The following is a 12,229-nucleotide window of genomic DNA, read 5'->3' as shown; positions in this document are numbered from 1 at the left end:
CCAAGATTAATTGCGACTGATGACAGTGGAATCTCTGTGCGCTAATACACAGACTGCCTCAAGCAGTGATAACATTTTGGGATGCAATACCTCTTAGTTTGTAGTTTAATGTGTCTTGAAAGTAATTTTTAGCACTTTTATTGGAAATGACCTGAATTTTGGAGTCATACAGCACAGAAATGGGCCCTTCAGCCCAACTGGTCCATGCCAACTAAATGAAGATCTAAGCTAGTCCCATTTAACCATGTTTGGACCGCATCCTTCTAAACCTTTTCTATCCATATACCTGTCCAAGCGCCTTTTCAATGTTGTTAATGTACCTGCCTCAACCACTTCCTCTGGCAGCTCATTCAATATTCTGACCACCCTCTGGGTGAAAAGTTGCCCCTCAGGTTCCTATTAAATCTCTCCCCTCTCACCTTAAACCTATGCCGTCTAGTTCTTGATTCCCCAAGCCTGGGAAAGTCTGCTAGCTCATCACTGGATCGAATGGCCTGTTGCACCGTTGTCAGCCTTTTTCCCAGGGCCCAGGCTTTTCTCCCCCTTCAAACACTTTTCAGGTCCCTCTTTGAAAGTTCCTGTGATTCTGCTTCCGCCGTCCTTTCAGGCAGCATCTTCCAGATCACTTCACAAAAGAAGGATCCATCTCCCGTCTAGCTGTCCTTACCATAACCCGTATCCTCTGCTTGCTGATCTTCCTTTGAGCTTCTCCTTATTTATTCAGTGAATATGCTCATATCATTTGAATCTGGATTAAATCTCCTTTTAACCTTCCTTATCCTGAGGAGAACCATCCAGCCTCACCATACTTGCACCTGTGCTCTGTCTGCAGTGGTCACATTGAGCTTCTGGTTGCACATCATTTCGACTCCCCTTTCCGTCCCCACACCGGCCTGTCTGTCTTCCACCTCCTCCACTGCCAGGGTGAGGCCAAATGCAAACTAGAACAATACCTCATTCCGTTTGGCTGTCCTACAACCTACTGGTATGAACATTGAATTTTCCAATCGCAGGTAACCCACTCCCCCAAATGTTCCTTTCCCGCTCCCACCAGTCCACCCTCCCTCACCCCCATTCCCTAGATTTGTTACCCTCCCCTATCTGGTTCCATTTGTCCATCATCTCTCTCCACTTATCATCTCTGTCTCTACTTTTCCCCTTTCCTGGCTTCATCTGCCCATTTTTTTTTCTTATCTGTTTCCACCTCTCACCCATCACCCAAAACTCCCCCCTTCCCCACCTGGCTCCTATCACCTACCAGTCTCATCCCTCCCTCTCACCTCTTTATTGCTGGCCATCTTCCCTCTCCACTCTCAGTCCTGAAGCAGGGTCGGCTCAAAATGTCGACCATCCCTTTGCCTCCACAGATGCTGCTTGACCTGCTGAGTTCACCATTCTTTGTATCACTGAATCCCTGGTCCTGATTCCAGTAAATCTTCTCTGAACTTGCCCTCAGGTCTTTATGTCCTTCCTAAGGTTGGGTAACTTGAATTGGGGACATAACTCCAGTTGAAGCCTTCGTAACAGCTATCCAAAGTTTTATCCAGCTGCAGCATGACTTGCTGACTTTTACACTCAATGTCCCAACTGATGAAGGCAAGCATACTGTATGCAGTGATGATGCAAGAGCCATACAAGTCAGTGTGGTGCATAAGTTGGCAGGGACCCAGTGTTGCCATGTGCCTGGAACCCTGGTTCTTTCAGAGTTCGAAGGTTTTACCTGCAGTTTCTTTTGAAGAATGGCAGACAAGCTACAGGGAAGATGCTCCCGATGGTTAGAGAGTCCAGAACCAGGGTCACAGCCTCTGGATACAGTGCTGTTTAGATCTGAGATCAGGAGAAATTTCTTCACCCAGAGGGTGATAAACCTGTGACAGTTCCCAACTACAGGAGGCAGTGGAGGCCAAGTCATTAAATATATTCAAGAAGGAGGTAGAGATGTTTCTTAATATGGGGAAAAAGTGGGAACAGGATCCTAAAGTGAGTGACCAGCCCCGATCGTGTTGAATGGTGAGGCAGGTCCAGACGGTTGAGACTACTCCTGTTTCTATGTTTGGGAGGTGGAATGTTTTTCTTCCAATAATTTAGTTTCCGTTTCCGTTTCCGTTTCCATTTCCCCAGCCAAACCTAGTCGCTGCTCTCAGTAGAGAAGGAATATACTTGTTCCAACATCCCCACACCCCTCAAGCAAACATCAGAAACTCGGCAAAATAACCGGACGTGACGGTGGGGGCAAAGCTTTTATTACCCAATTTGGGAATTGCTGCCCGAGGAGCAGATTCATTACGGGCATTCAAAAGGAAACTGGATAACTAAAATATTGTGGGAACAGGGAGGAGTGGGACCAACTGGAGTGCTCTCTTAAAGAACCAGTACGGGCTTGATATCCCGTGCTGCTTATTCCATTATTCCAAGATCAATGGTGGAATGCTGGACATATTGGATAAACCAAAATGTCAATTGCTGGAGGCATTTTTAAGATGGTGGATTCTCAGGGTGTTGAGGAAGGACTTTGGGTCCCAAGGGGAGCAGAGGATTCAGAACTTGCTGTCTGACAGAGCGGTCAAGGCAGAAACCCTGAACGCATTGAAACCTTACCCAGAAGACTACCGGACCGTAGGCTGGGAAGTGGATAGTATGGCCTCCGGCTGTATTGTGAGTGTAACATCACTCCTTCCAGAATCAGCGAAGCATAGAGCAGAAAAGGAGGCCATTTGGCCTCTTGTGTCTGTGACAGCTCTTTGGAATGAGACCCAATAAGTCTCTTTCCCACAGACTTGTAATTTTCTTCTTTTTTAGCTAATTATTCAATTTCCCTTTGCGAGTGCTGCTGTCACCACCCCTTCACCAAGCACTTTTCCAGCTCATAACAGCTCACCACATATTTTGTTTTGGAAGGAGAACGTCTCCTTTGGCTCTTTCACCAGTGCTTTCATCTCCTGGCCCTCCCGCCGATTGAAGCAGTTTTCCCTCATTCACTCTGTCGTAACCTGTTGGGGTTTTATACAGGGAAGGGTGTTTAAACTGCTGAGTCCTGGAGCTGTGCAGTCTCGGCAGAAAATAATTTCCAGTGGCTGGTGACTGATATGGATTATTTGTGCAATGTTTCAGAGAACTGTCCAGACCACCAGCTGGGATTTACAAACTGGGACCCAGGCCACAACGAGCAGAGGAGAGTTGTCATCGGGAAGGGCGATCGGTTCAGACTGGTTTCATCAGCCACTCTTCATTCCATCATCATTCGTCAAGGAGGTGAGATGGCAAATGCATTGTTTAGGGGTAGGCCTGGATTTTTGTGATCAATTCTCTGAAGTGGGACTTGAACCCACAACCTTCTGATTTCAGAGGGGAGTGTGCAACCCACGGAATGACTACTCAGGCATGCATTTGTCCCCCAAGCCATCCTCACCTCCTGCTTCCTACTATACAGCACCTCCATATACCCCACCCCCAAACTTTAAAATATTTCTGCTTTGCCTCTTTATTCAGCATTGCTTCTCTTTCCTCCTTTTCTCCCCTTCTCTCCCACTTGGTGTTGGTTTATTATTGTCACGTGTACCGAGATACAGTGAAAAAAATCTTTGTTTGCATGCCATCCAGGCAGATTATGCCATATGTAAGTACATCAAGGTAGTAAAAAGAAAACAAAATGCAGAATATGGTGTAGCAGCTACAGAGAGGGTGCAGTGCAGCTAAACAAATAAAGTGCAAGGGCCACGACAAGGTAGATTGGGAGATTGAGATTCATCTTTAGCACGTGAGAGGTCTGTCCAAGAGTTTGTTAGTAGTGGGGTAGAAGCTGTCCTTGAGCCTGGTGGTATGTGCTTTCAAGCTTTTGTATCTTCTACCTGACGGGAGAAGAGAGAATGACCAGGGTGGGAGGGGATTATGTTGGCTGCTTTCCCGAGGCAGCACACGCTGCACAAAGTAGGCAGGCTTCTTGGGGACCCTGGTAACAAAGTGGTTAAGTAGGTGGAGAAGTAATCTAGAGGTCTAGGCTAATGATCTGGAAATGTGAGTTCAAATCCCACCACAGCACCAAGGCTTTAAATAATGAAATAAAAAGCTAGCATGAAAGTACCATTTTCTTTAAGAAAATTGTAGCTGGCAGGGAAAGAAATCTGTTGCATTCTATCTTGTGATTCTTGACCTTGAAATATCCCAAAAAGCCATTCAATTCAGAAAGGGTTATTCAATAATTCGCCACAATATCCCTATCATACCAATGGTGCACAGCTTATTATTGGTAATTGGTTTATTGTTGTCACATGTACTGAGACGCAGTGAAAAGCTTTTGTTTGCATGTCATCCAGACAGATCATTCCATACATAAGTACGTCGAGGTGGTACAAAAAGAAAAAAACACAAAATGACGAATACAGTGTTACAGTTGCAGAGGAAGTGCAGGTAAACAAGTAAAGTACAAGGGCTACGATAAGATAGATTGGGAGATCAAGAGTTCAAGTTTATCATATAAGAAGTCCGTTCAAGAGTCTTGCAGCGGCGGGATAGAAGCTGTTCTTGAGCCTGATGGTATGTGTTATCAAGCTTTTGTATCTTCTGCCTGATGGGAGGAGGGAGAAGAGAGAATGACTGGGGTGGGTCATCTTAGCTTCTGTGCATTTAGTAATCTCTTATTAAAGAATTGTGTTAACATCTGTAATTTATAAATTCACAACTCTGCCTGATGTTGGATTTTAAGCAGAAAATTTTCACATTTCAGGACAAGTTCCATGGTCTAAACTGGTTGGTGCAAGAGATTAAATGGTGTTCTTCTGGAGGTGTTTAACGTGATAAAGGGATCTGATAGAGTAGAGGGAGAGAAGCTTTCATCTGCTGTGAGATTGGGAAATGCACAACAAGGTCTTAGTCTTAGAGTTGGAGTTAGGCAGTTCACAGGAACACTTCTCCACGTAAAGCGCAGTGGAATTGGGAACCCTCTCTTCCCCTGCCCTTGACTCCCGAAAGTGTTGCCAATACTGTGTGTCAGTGGATAAACCTGAAAATGAGATTAAGAGATCAAAAAACACAAATTGCTGCAGGAATTCAGCGGGTCAGGCAGCATCTGTGGGGGGAAATGGACAGTCGACTTTTCGAGTCGAGACCCTTCGTCTGGACTGAAAGATAGAAGGGAGATGGCCAGTGTAAAGAGGTGAGGGGAAAGGATGGAGCAAGACCTAGCAAGCAGTAGGTGGATCTGGGTGAGGAGGGGTGATTGGCAGATGGAAGAGGGGAGAGTGGAAATAGTGACAGAGGCTGGGAGGTGAGAGGTGGAAGATTAAGGAATGTTTGTTAAACAGGGGATACGTAGAGTGAGATTTAAATCGGCTGCCATCTAATTGAATTGTGGAATGGATTTGAGGGTGAAAGGTCTCCTGTTCTTATCTTCCTTGAGAGCAAGCGACACCGTTCCTCGTCCCTTCTCTGGTCTTGGAGCCAATGGACTACAATCCCTCCTCCGGCTTGTATACCTTTACAATTTCAGCATTCTGAGGGCTGTCTTTTTGTGTTGTTGCACAGGCGTGTTGGTCTTTGCTGACAGCAGGGATGGTTCCAGAAACATCTCCTTAAAGTGCAACTACATCCTGGTGAAGGACGGAGGGGCGCTTCACATCGGAGCTGAGAAGTGCCGCTATAAATCCCGAGCCACCATCACGTTGCGCGGCCGGTCCGATGAGGGCGAAGAGGTGCCAGGCTTTGGCAGGAAATTCCTGGGGGTGGCCTCTGGCGGCACGTTGGAACTCCATGGGGCCGCCAAGACATCTTGGACGCTGCTGGCCAAGACCTTGCCGCCCTCCGGTCTGGAGTTCGGGTCATATGTTGAGAGGCCGGCCACCCGGGGTTTGAATGTCCGTGTGGTGGACCAGGACACGGGGCAGGTGCTGCTGGCGGACCGGTTCGACACGCACGACTTTGCCAACGAAAGCAAAAGGCTCCAAAACCTGCTGCAGACCCAAGACTCTGGCAGAATAATCGCCATTGCTGTGAGGGACTCTGCTGCCAAGAACCTGCTTCGGCAGACGAAGGAAACCATTCAGGAGCTGCTTGGCAGTAGTCTCGTTCACAGCCTGAGTTACAGGTGAGAGAGCTGAATTGCTTGTTCTTGCAAAGGACACCTTTAGGAATTTGCATTGAAAATGCAATCACTATTATTAACCTTTGATTTTTTTTTCCCCTGAATGGCACAGTGGCTCAGCTAGCAGAGCTGCTGCCTCACAGATCCAGGGACCAGGGTTCAATCCTGACCTCCGGTGCTGTCTGTGTGAGGTTTGCCAGTTCTCCCTGTGACTGCGTGGGTTTTCCCCTGGTGCTTCAGTTTTCTCCCACATCCCAAAGGCCTGTAGGCTAATTGGCCTCTCTGAGTTGTTCCCTGGTATGTGGCTGAGTGGCAGAATCTGGGGGGGATTGATGGGAATGTGGAGAGAATTGGTATTAGTTTATTATTGTCACTTGTACCAAGGTACAGTGAAAAACTTGTCTTGCATACCGATCGTACAGGTCAATTCATTACATAGTGCGGTTACATTGAGTTAGTACAGAGAAATTTAAAAGTGTATAGAACAATTATAGTAAGAGTAATGAGTAGTTCTGTAGAGAGCAGCTTGCAACGAGTCGCCACGCTCCGGTGCCATCTTGCAGAATAAGCTATAGGGAGAGAATTAGTGGGGGAATGGGATTGCTTAGTGAGCCAGCATAGTCTTGATGGGCCGAAGTGGCTTCCCTCTACATCATAAGGAAATACAGAACGTGGTTTAATAACAAGGCATGGGTCCTTTTTCTAATTTCTCCCCTCATTCAAAAGGGACTGCAAATGAGAGGCATACAGAGGGATCTAGTTGTTCCAGAGCATGAATCACAAAGGGTTAGCAGGCAGGGACAACAAGTAGTTAAGTGGGCAAATGGATAATTGCCCCTTATTGGAAAGGGGTCAGCATTTAGAAATGGGGAAGTAGTTACAATTGTGCTGATGAGGCCACACCTGGAGTTTTGGTCCCCTTACCCAAGAAAGGTGGTAATAACATTGGAGGCAGTTCAAGAAGGTTTCATCAGGCTAATTCCTGGATTGAGAGGAAGAGGCTAAACAGGTTGGGCTGTATTCTTTAGAGTTTTGAAGAATGAGAGGTAACTTCGTTAAAACACATAAGATCTTAACGGGGCATGATAGGATAGAGGCTGAGGTTTTTTGCCAGTGGGAGAGTCTTGAACAAGGGGACAATAGTTTCAAGCTAATGGGCCTGTCATTTAAAACCAATCTACATAGAAATTTATTCTTGCAGACAGTAGTGAATCTCTGGAATTCTCTGTCCCAGAGTGTTGCGGGAACTAGATCCATAGAAGTATTTAAAATGGAGATAGATACTACTTTGGAAGATCAGGGGATTTGGGGCCATGGAAACTGGCACAGAAGAGGAGTTGAGGCCTGGGGTAGATCATCCACGATACTGAGAGGTGGGGCAGGCTTGAAGGGCCAGGTGTTCTACTCCTGCTCCTATTTTCTTATGTTCCCCCTAAGTCTGAGAGGCTACTTGGCTTTAGCTCCTTCACCAAGCTGTTCCTGTTTAAGCTACTTGGAATGGGAATTTTGCACCTCCCCAGTCACCATTGTTCCACCAAAGGTCCCCGTAACCTCTGAGATACAAACGTGTAAATTTATTATTCACTTTTTGGGATCTGATAGCAAGGCCAGCATTTATTGCACTTCCCTTGAGAAAGTGGTGGTGAGTCCCCTTTTTGAATCACTGCAGTCCAACTCCACATGGACATGATGGCAGTGGGCCACCTCTGAGGGCATTTAAGATGGGGAGATGCACAGAGGTGGTTCACAGAAAGGGAATGCTATTCCAGTTTTTAATTTAACCTGAACACTGTCAAATACAAAGATGATGGTTAAATGGTGATGAAACTGAAGAAGAAATTGTTACCCAGCAACTCGAACAATGGATGGAACCAGCACAAAGGATGTGCATTGCTTGTAAATATAATTTTTCAACAGATTTCTAGAGCTCCATTTTTAATCATGGAAAGAGAAATAGAGTTCTGATGAAGGGTCCTTGATCCAAAACATTAACCAGTTCCCCTCGCACAGATGGTGCCTGACCTGGCTGGAGAGTTTCAATTTGGCCAAGGCCTCAGAATAAAGGGCCAGCTTTTCAACTTAGATGAGGAAAACTCTCTTGGAAATCTTTGTAATCTCTGTTTCAAGGGGTTGTGGGTGCTCACTAGCTGAGTATAGTTAGTTCAAAAACTGAGATCAATGGACTTTGGACTCCAGGCAAGTCGAGGGATGTGGATAATTGGTAGGATCAACTGTGATCTCAGTCAATAGTGGGGCAGGCTGCCAAATCCTGCTTCTGTATCTTGTGTCTTTTCTCCCTAAGCCTTCCTGCTCCTTTAAGAAGTTTTTAACAAAACCTACCTCTTTGACCAGGCCCTGCCTTCGTACGTGGCTTGGTGTAAGATATAATCTGATAACATGCCTGTTGGAGAACTTTTGGATGTTTTATCATGTGCTATCTAAATGCATGCCATAAAGACTTGCACATCTTGTGTAGTTATCCACACTTCCAATCAAGGGCCACCGTGTAATGAGCAGGAATTTAACAGAATAACCATGGTTGACTTTTCTCCCTGTCTTGGGCCAGAACTGGTGCACTGAATCTGGGATTGTGGTCTTTATGACAACACAAAGCACTGAGTCATTGGAGATGGAAGGTGGTATCAGGACAGTGGGCATTGTATATCTTGGCTCTGGGTGAGAAAGGGTAGCTTGGTCCATCCATGTAGGAAGACTCTGTTTCTCCACCCCTACTTCTCCTCACTGCCCAAAGGGTCATAAACAGTAACACATTGACCAAGGAGACCATTCCAGACATTGTAACCATGCTGGATTGTTGGAAGGGTGGCTCCTACTGAAAACAAGTCACAAGAAGAAAGTTTGTCATCCTAAAATGCAATGTAGTCACTGTTGTCATGTAGAAAACAAGACAGCTGCTATTGAGCACAGCAAGATTCCACAAATGTTGATTGGGGGATAAATAGCAGCAGGACACCAGTGAGACCTGCCTTGCAAATTCTTCAGAGTGTGACTCGTACAGCATAGAAATAGACCTTTCAGCCCATCACATCCATGCTGACCATCAGGTACCTACTTATCACAGTTTTTGTGCCAGTGATTTTAAGAGACAAGAATATTGGAAATTAGGGCCTTGATGGGCTGAATGGTCTCCCTTGCCCCTTATTATGTGCTCGAGTCCTGAACCTATTGCTTTTGGGGTCCTAATTGACACAGGTCGGGAAGCATGGTGTAAAAGCTCAAGAGGAGCTGCAAGACACTGCTCCGCAGCTTTCTAGCTAGGCAACAGAAGTGAACATTAAAGGAGCAGTGTGCAGTGTCTGGTATGAATGCCAGCATGAGTCTACATCCAAAACAACATTGAGGCGGCTGTACTGAGAAGATGCCAAAATACACAGTGCAAAGAAACCATTTGCAGTTTGGTTGAGAGTTCTTATTTGCCTGGCTTATTCCATTAATATATATCTATACCATTTAACCTTCTGAGATGATATTTAAGTAGGAATGAGGACATTGCATATAACATGTGTACGGTCGAGGAGTTATTAAACAGGTATTGGAGAAAGTAACTCTGGAGTGCCATCAAGTGGTTAATTGCTGAATGACATGCCATTTATAGCCCACAAATGGACGATTCAGCCCTACTTACTAGTCTGTGCCAATGTTTCTGCTCCACACAAGCTTCCACACACCCCTCTACAGCCTTCTAATTCATTTCTCCCTGGGGTTTATCCAACTTGCCCTTAAATCCATCACTGCTATTTTTCTCAACTTCTCCATGTGGGAGTGAGTTTCACATTCTCACCACTTTTGGGGTAAAGACATATATTGCTTTAAATTCCACATTGGATTTATTACCAACTCTCTTTATTACTCTTGCTCCTGGTTTTCATCTCCCCCACAATGGGAACAGCTTCTATATATCTACCCTACCAGACTTGCCTTTTTATAATTTTAAAAATCTCTCAATCCACCCATTTCTAGAGAAACGGGCACAGCCTGTTAAGGAGCAAAAAATAAACTGCTGTGGGAACTCACCAGGTCGAGCAGCATCTGTGGAGGTGAAGGGAGAGATAACATTTTGGATCGAGACCCTGCAATAGGACAAGTGATTCCTGCATTTGCTTGTGTCTAGCCTATTAAGTCTTCTCTGACAAGTGTAACCTCTCAGTTCCACCAACATCCTTGGCATAACCAGTGCCTCTAAATCCTTTTTGCACAAAGGAAAGAATTATGCAAGTAATATATTGGAAAAATATACTTATCAAACCTTTCCTTGAATGATTTAACACATTTCTTTTCAGTTTTGTTTTGTATGGTTGGATAGTTTTCCTTTAAATACATCATCTGGTGTCTGAACATATGGTGAGGGGTCTTGTGTATTATTAGCACCATGTGGCATCTTGCATCTGTGCTGTAGTGAGGATGGTCGGTAAGTTGATATCCTATAAAGAGAATGTTAATACAATAACTTTAGCTTCAACACATTGATTATTAAGGTTTTAGTGCTAGTGCAGTTAACGTGGCAACTGCCAGTAAAGAGAGACCTGCATTTTTGTAGTGCCTTTCAGCACACAGAATGAAGTACATTTTGATGTGTGTTCACTGTTGATGTGTGGAAAACACGGCAGTCAGTTTGTGTACAGCAACTCCCATGAATAGTAGTGTGATGATGATCAAATCATCTGTTTCTTATTTCACTGTGCTTTTGATTAAGGGATAAATAATGTCTCCAGGGCAGCACTGAAAACTCCACTTTCCTCCTTTTGAAATGGTGCTACCAGACCTTTTAATGAGAGCAGATGGGGCTTAACTTAACACCTCAGCAAAAAGATGGCACCTCCAACAGTGCATCTGTCCCTCAGTACTGCATGGTGCATTTGGGTTGGCTCAATGGCAGACTTTAATTACTAGTTCTGTTTGGCAGATGCTAAAAGAGTGCTGCTGGCTAATAATTTGAGCAGATGATTCCTTTGTAATTTTCTTTCTTGGACAGGCAAGCCTGGGCTTTGGTGGGTGTGATTGGTGCTGGTAACACATCTTGCAATGAGTCTGTGCGAGACTATGAGAACCACGATACAAGAGGCAAAGCTGAAGCCCAGAAGGAGTTTGTGACAGTGGATGGCGTGAAGTTTGCAGTATCTGCATCGAGTCAGTGGAAGAAAGGTGCCCAAAATTCGATCATTTGGCTTGTAATGTTTCACTCAAGATGTGTGCATTTGAGCAACAAGTAGCCTGCTGGAGGAACTCAGCAGGTCTGTGTGTGGGAAGGGGAAGGAACTGTCGACATTTCGGGTTGAAACCCTGCATCAGGATAGTGATGAATCCTGAAACGTTGAGAGTTCCTTTCCCTCCACAGGTCCTACTCGATTCGCTGAGTTCCTCCAGAAGATTGTTTGTTGCTCCAGATTCCAGCATCTGCAGTCTCTTGTGTCTCCATATGTGAGTTTGAATTCTATGTGACTTACTGTTTTGTCATAGTCTTGCTACTTTATTTTCTAATTCCTGTCCTTTTCTCCATAAAGGTAATTGCTTCCAAGATGTATTGTAACACCCAAGAGCCTGCTCTTGCATCTGAAAAACTGTGTTCCTGGGAGTTGTTGGCCTTAAGGCCAGCATTAATTGTAATGGACCATTGAGAAACAGGTGGTGAGCTGCCATCTTGTGGTCTCTGCAAGGCAGATGTTCCTGTGGTATTTGTTGTATCTAGGATGTAAACCCACCAGTGGAGAAGGCCCAGAGACCAAGAGTAGAAAAGAGCCTGTAGATGGTGGCCTCATCTTGTGTCTGCCTATTTCTATGAGTCTGTCGATGTCTCCTTGAAGTCTTTGACTGCCCTCCTCACAGGCACACTGCAACCATGTTGCTGCCTTGGAAGAAGGAGAGAACGATGGCAGAAGGGGTCAAGTGGACTGCTAATAGCAGAGTGGTGGAGTATCCATTCCTACCATGATTGATCAATCCCATCGTGGCTCAAAGTGTGGTCAGTCTATCCTGGTTATGTCACACTGAGGCCAGGCCAGCTCTCTTCCAACGTCCCTGCAAGCACACACTGGGATGAAGGCAGACAGATTTCTGTCTCGTCTTTCACTTCTTCAGGAGGGTGGCTAAGGCACATTACAGCTAGAGATGAACTCTTGAAGTGCGGCTGTTGTA

At 45.3% G+C, this 12,229-nt stretch overlaps 1 protein-coding gene across 3 annotated transcripts in view; it reads left to right on the top strand.

Annotated features, from left to right (window-relative positions):
- cemip2 (cell migration inducing hyaluronidase 2) overlaps positions 1 to 12,229 on the top strand; it is an 84,102-nt gene that overhangs the window by 19,671 nt on the left and 52,202 nt on the right. For all 3 annotated transcript variants that reach the window (XR_007956613.1, XM_052019210.1, XM_052019209.1), the window contains exons 3-5: positions 3,112 to 3,252; positions 5,521 to 6,079; positions 11,070 to 11,239. Coding sequence is in view for 2 of the 3 variants with exons in the window: in XM_052019210.1 (XP_051875170.1) it covers positions 3,112 to 3,252; positions 5,521 to 6,079; positions 11,070 to 11,239 (870 nt within the window). In the remaining variant the exon portion in view is untranslated. The remainder of the gene's footprint in view (positions 1 to 3,111; positions 3,253 to 5,520; positions 6,080 to 11,069; positions 11,240 to 12,229) is intronic.

The sequence above is a fragment of the Pristis pectinata genome, chromosome 7 (genome assembly GCF_009764475.1).
Source record: "Pristis pectinata isolate sPriPec2 chromosome 7, sPriPec2.1.pri, whole genome shotgun sequence".
Lineage (NCBI taxonomy): Eukaryota > Metazoa > Chordata > Chondrichthyes > Rhinopristiformes > Pristidae > Pristis > Pristis pectinata.
This window is presented reverse-complemented; position numbering and strand designations above follow the sequence as displayed.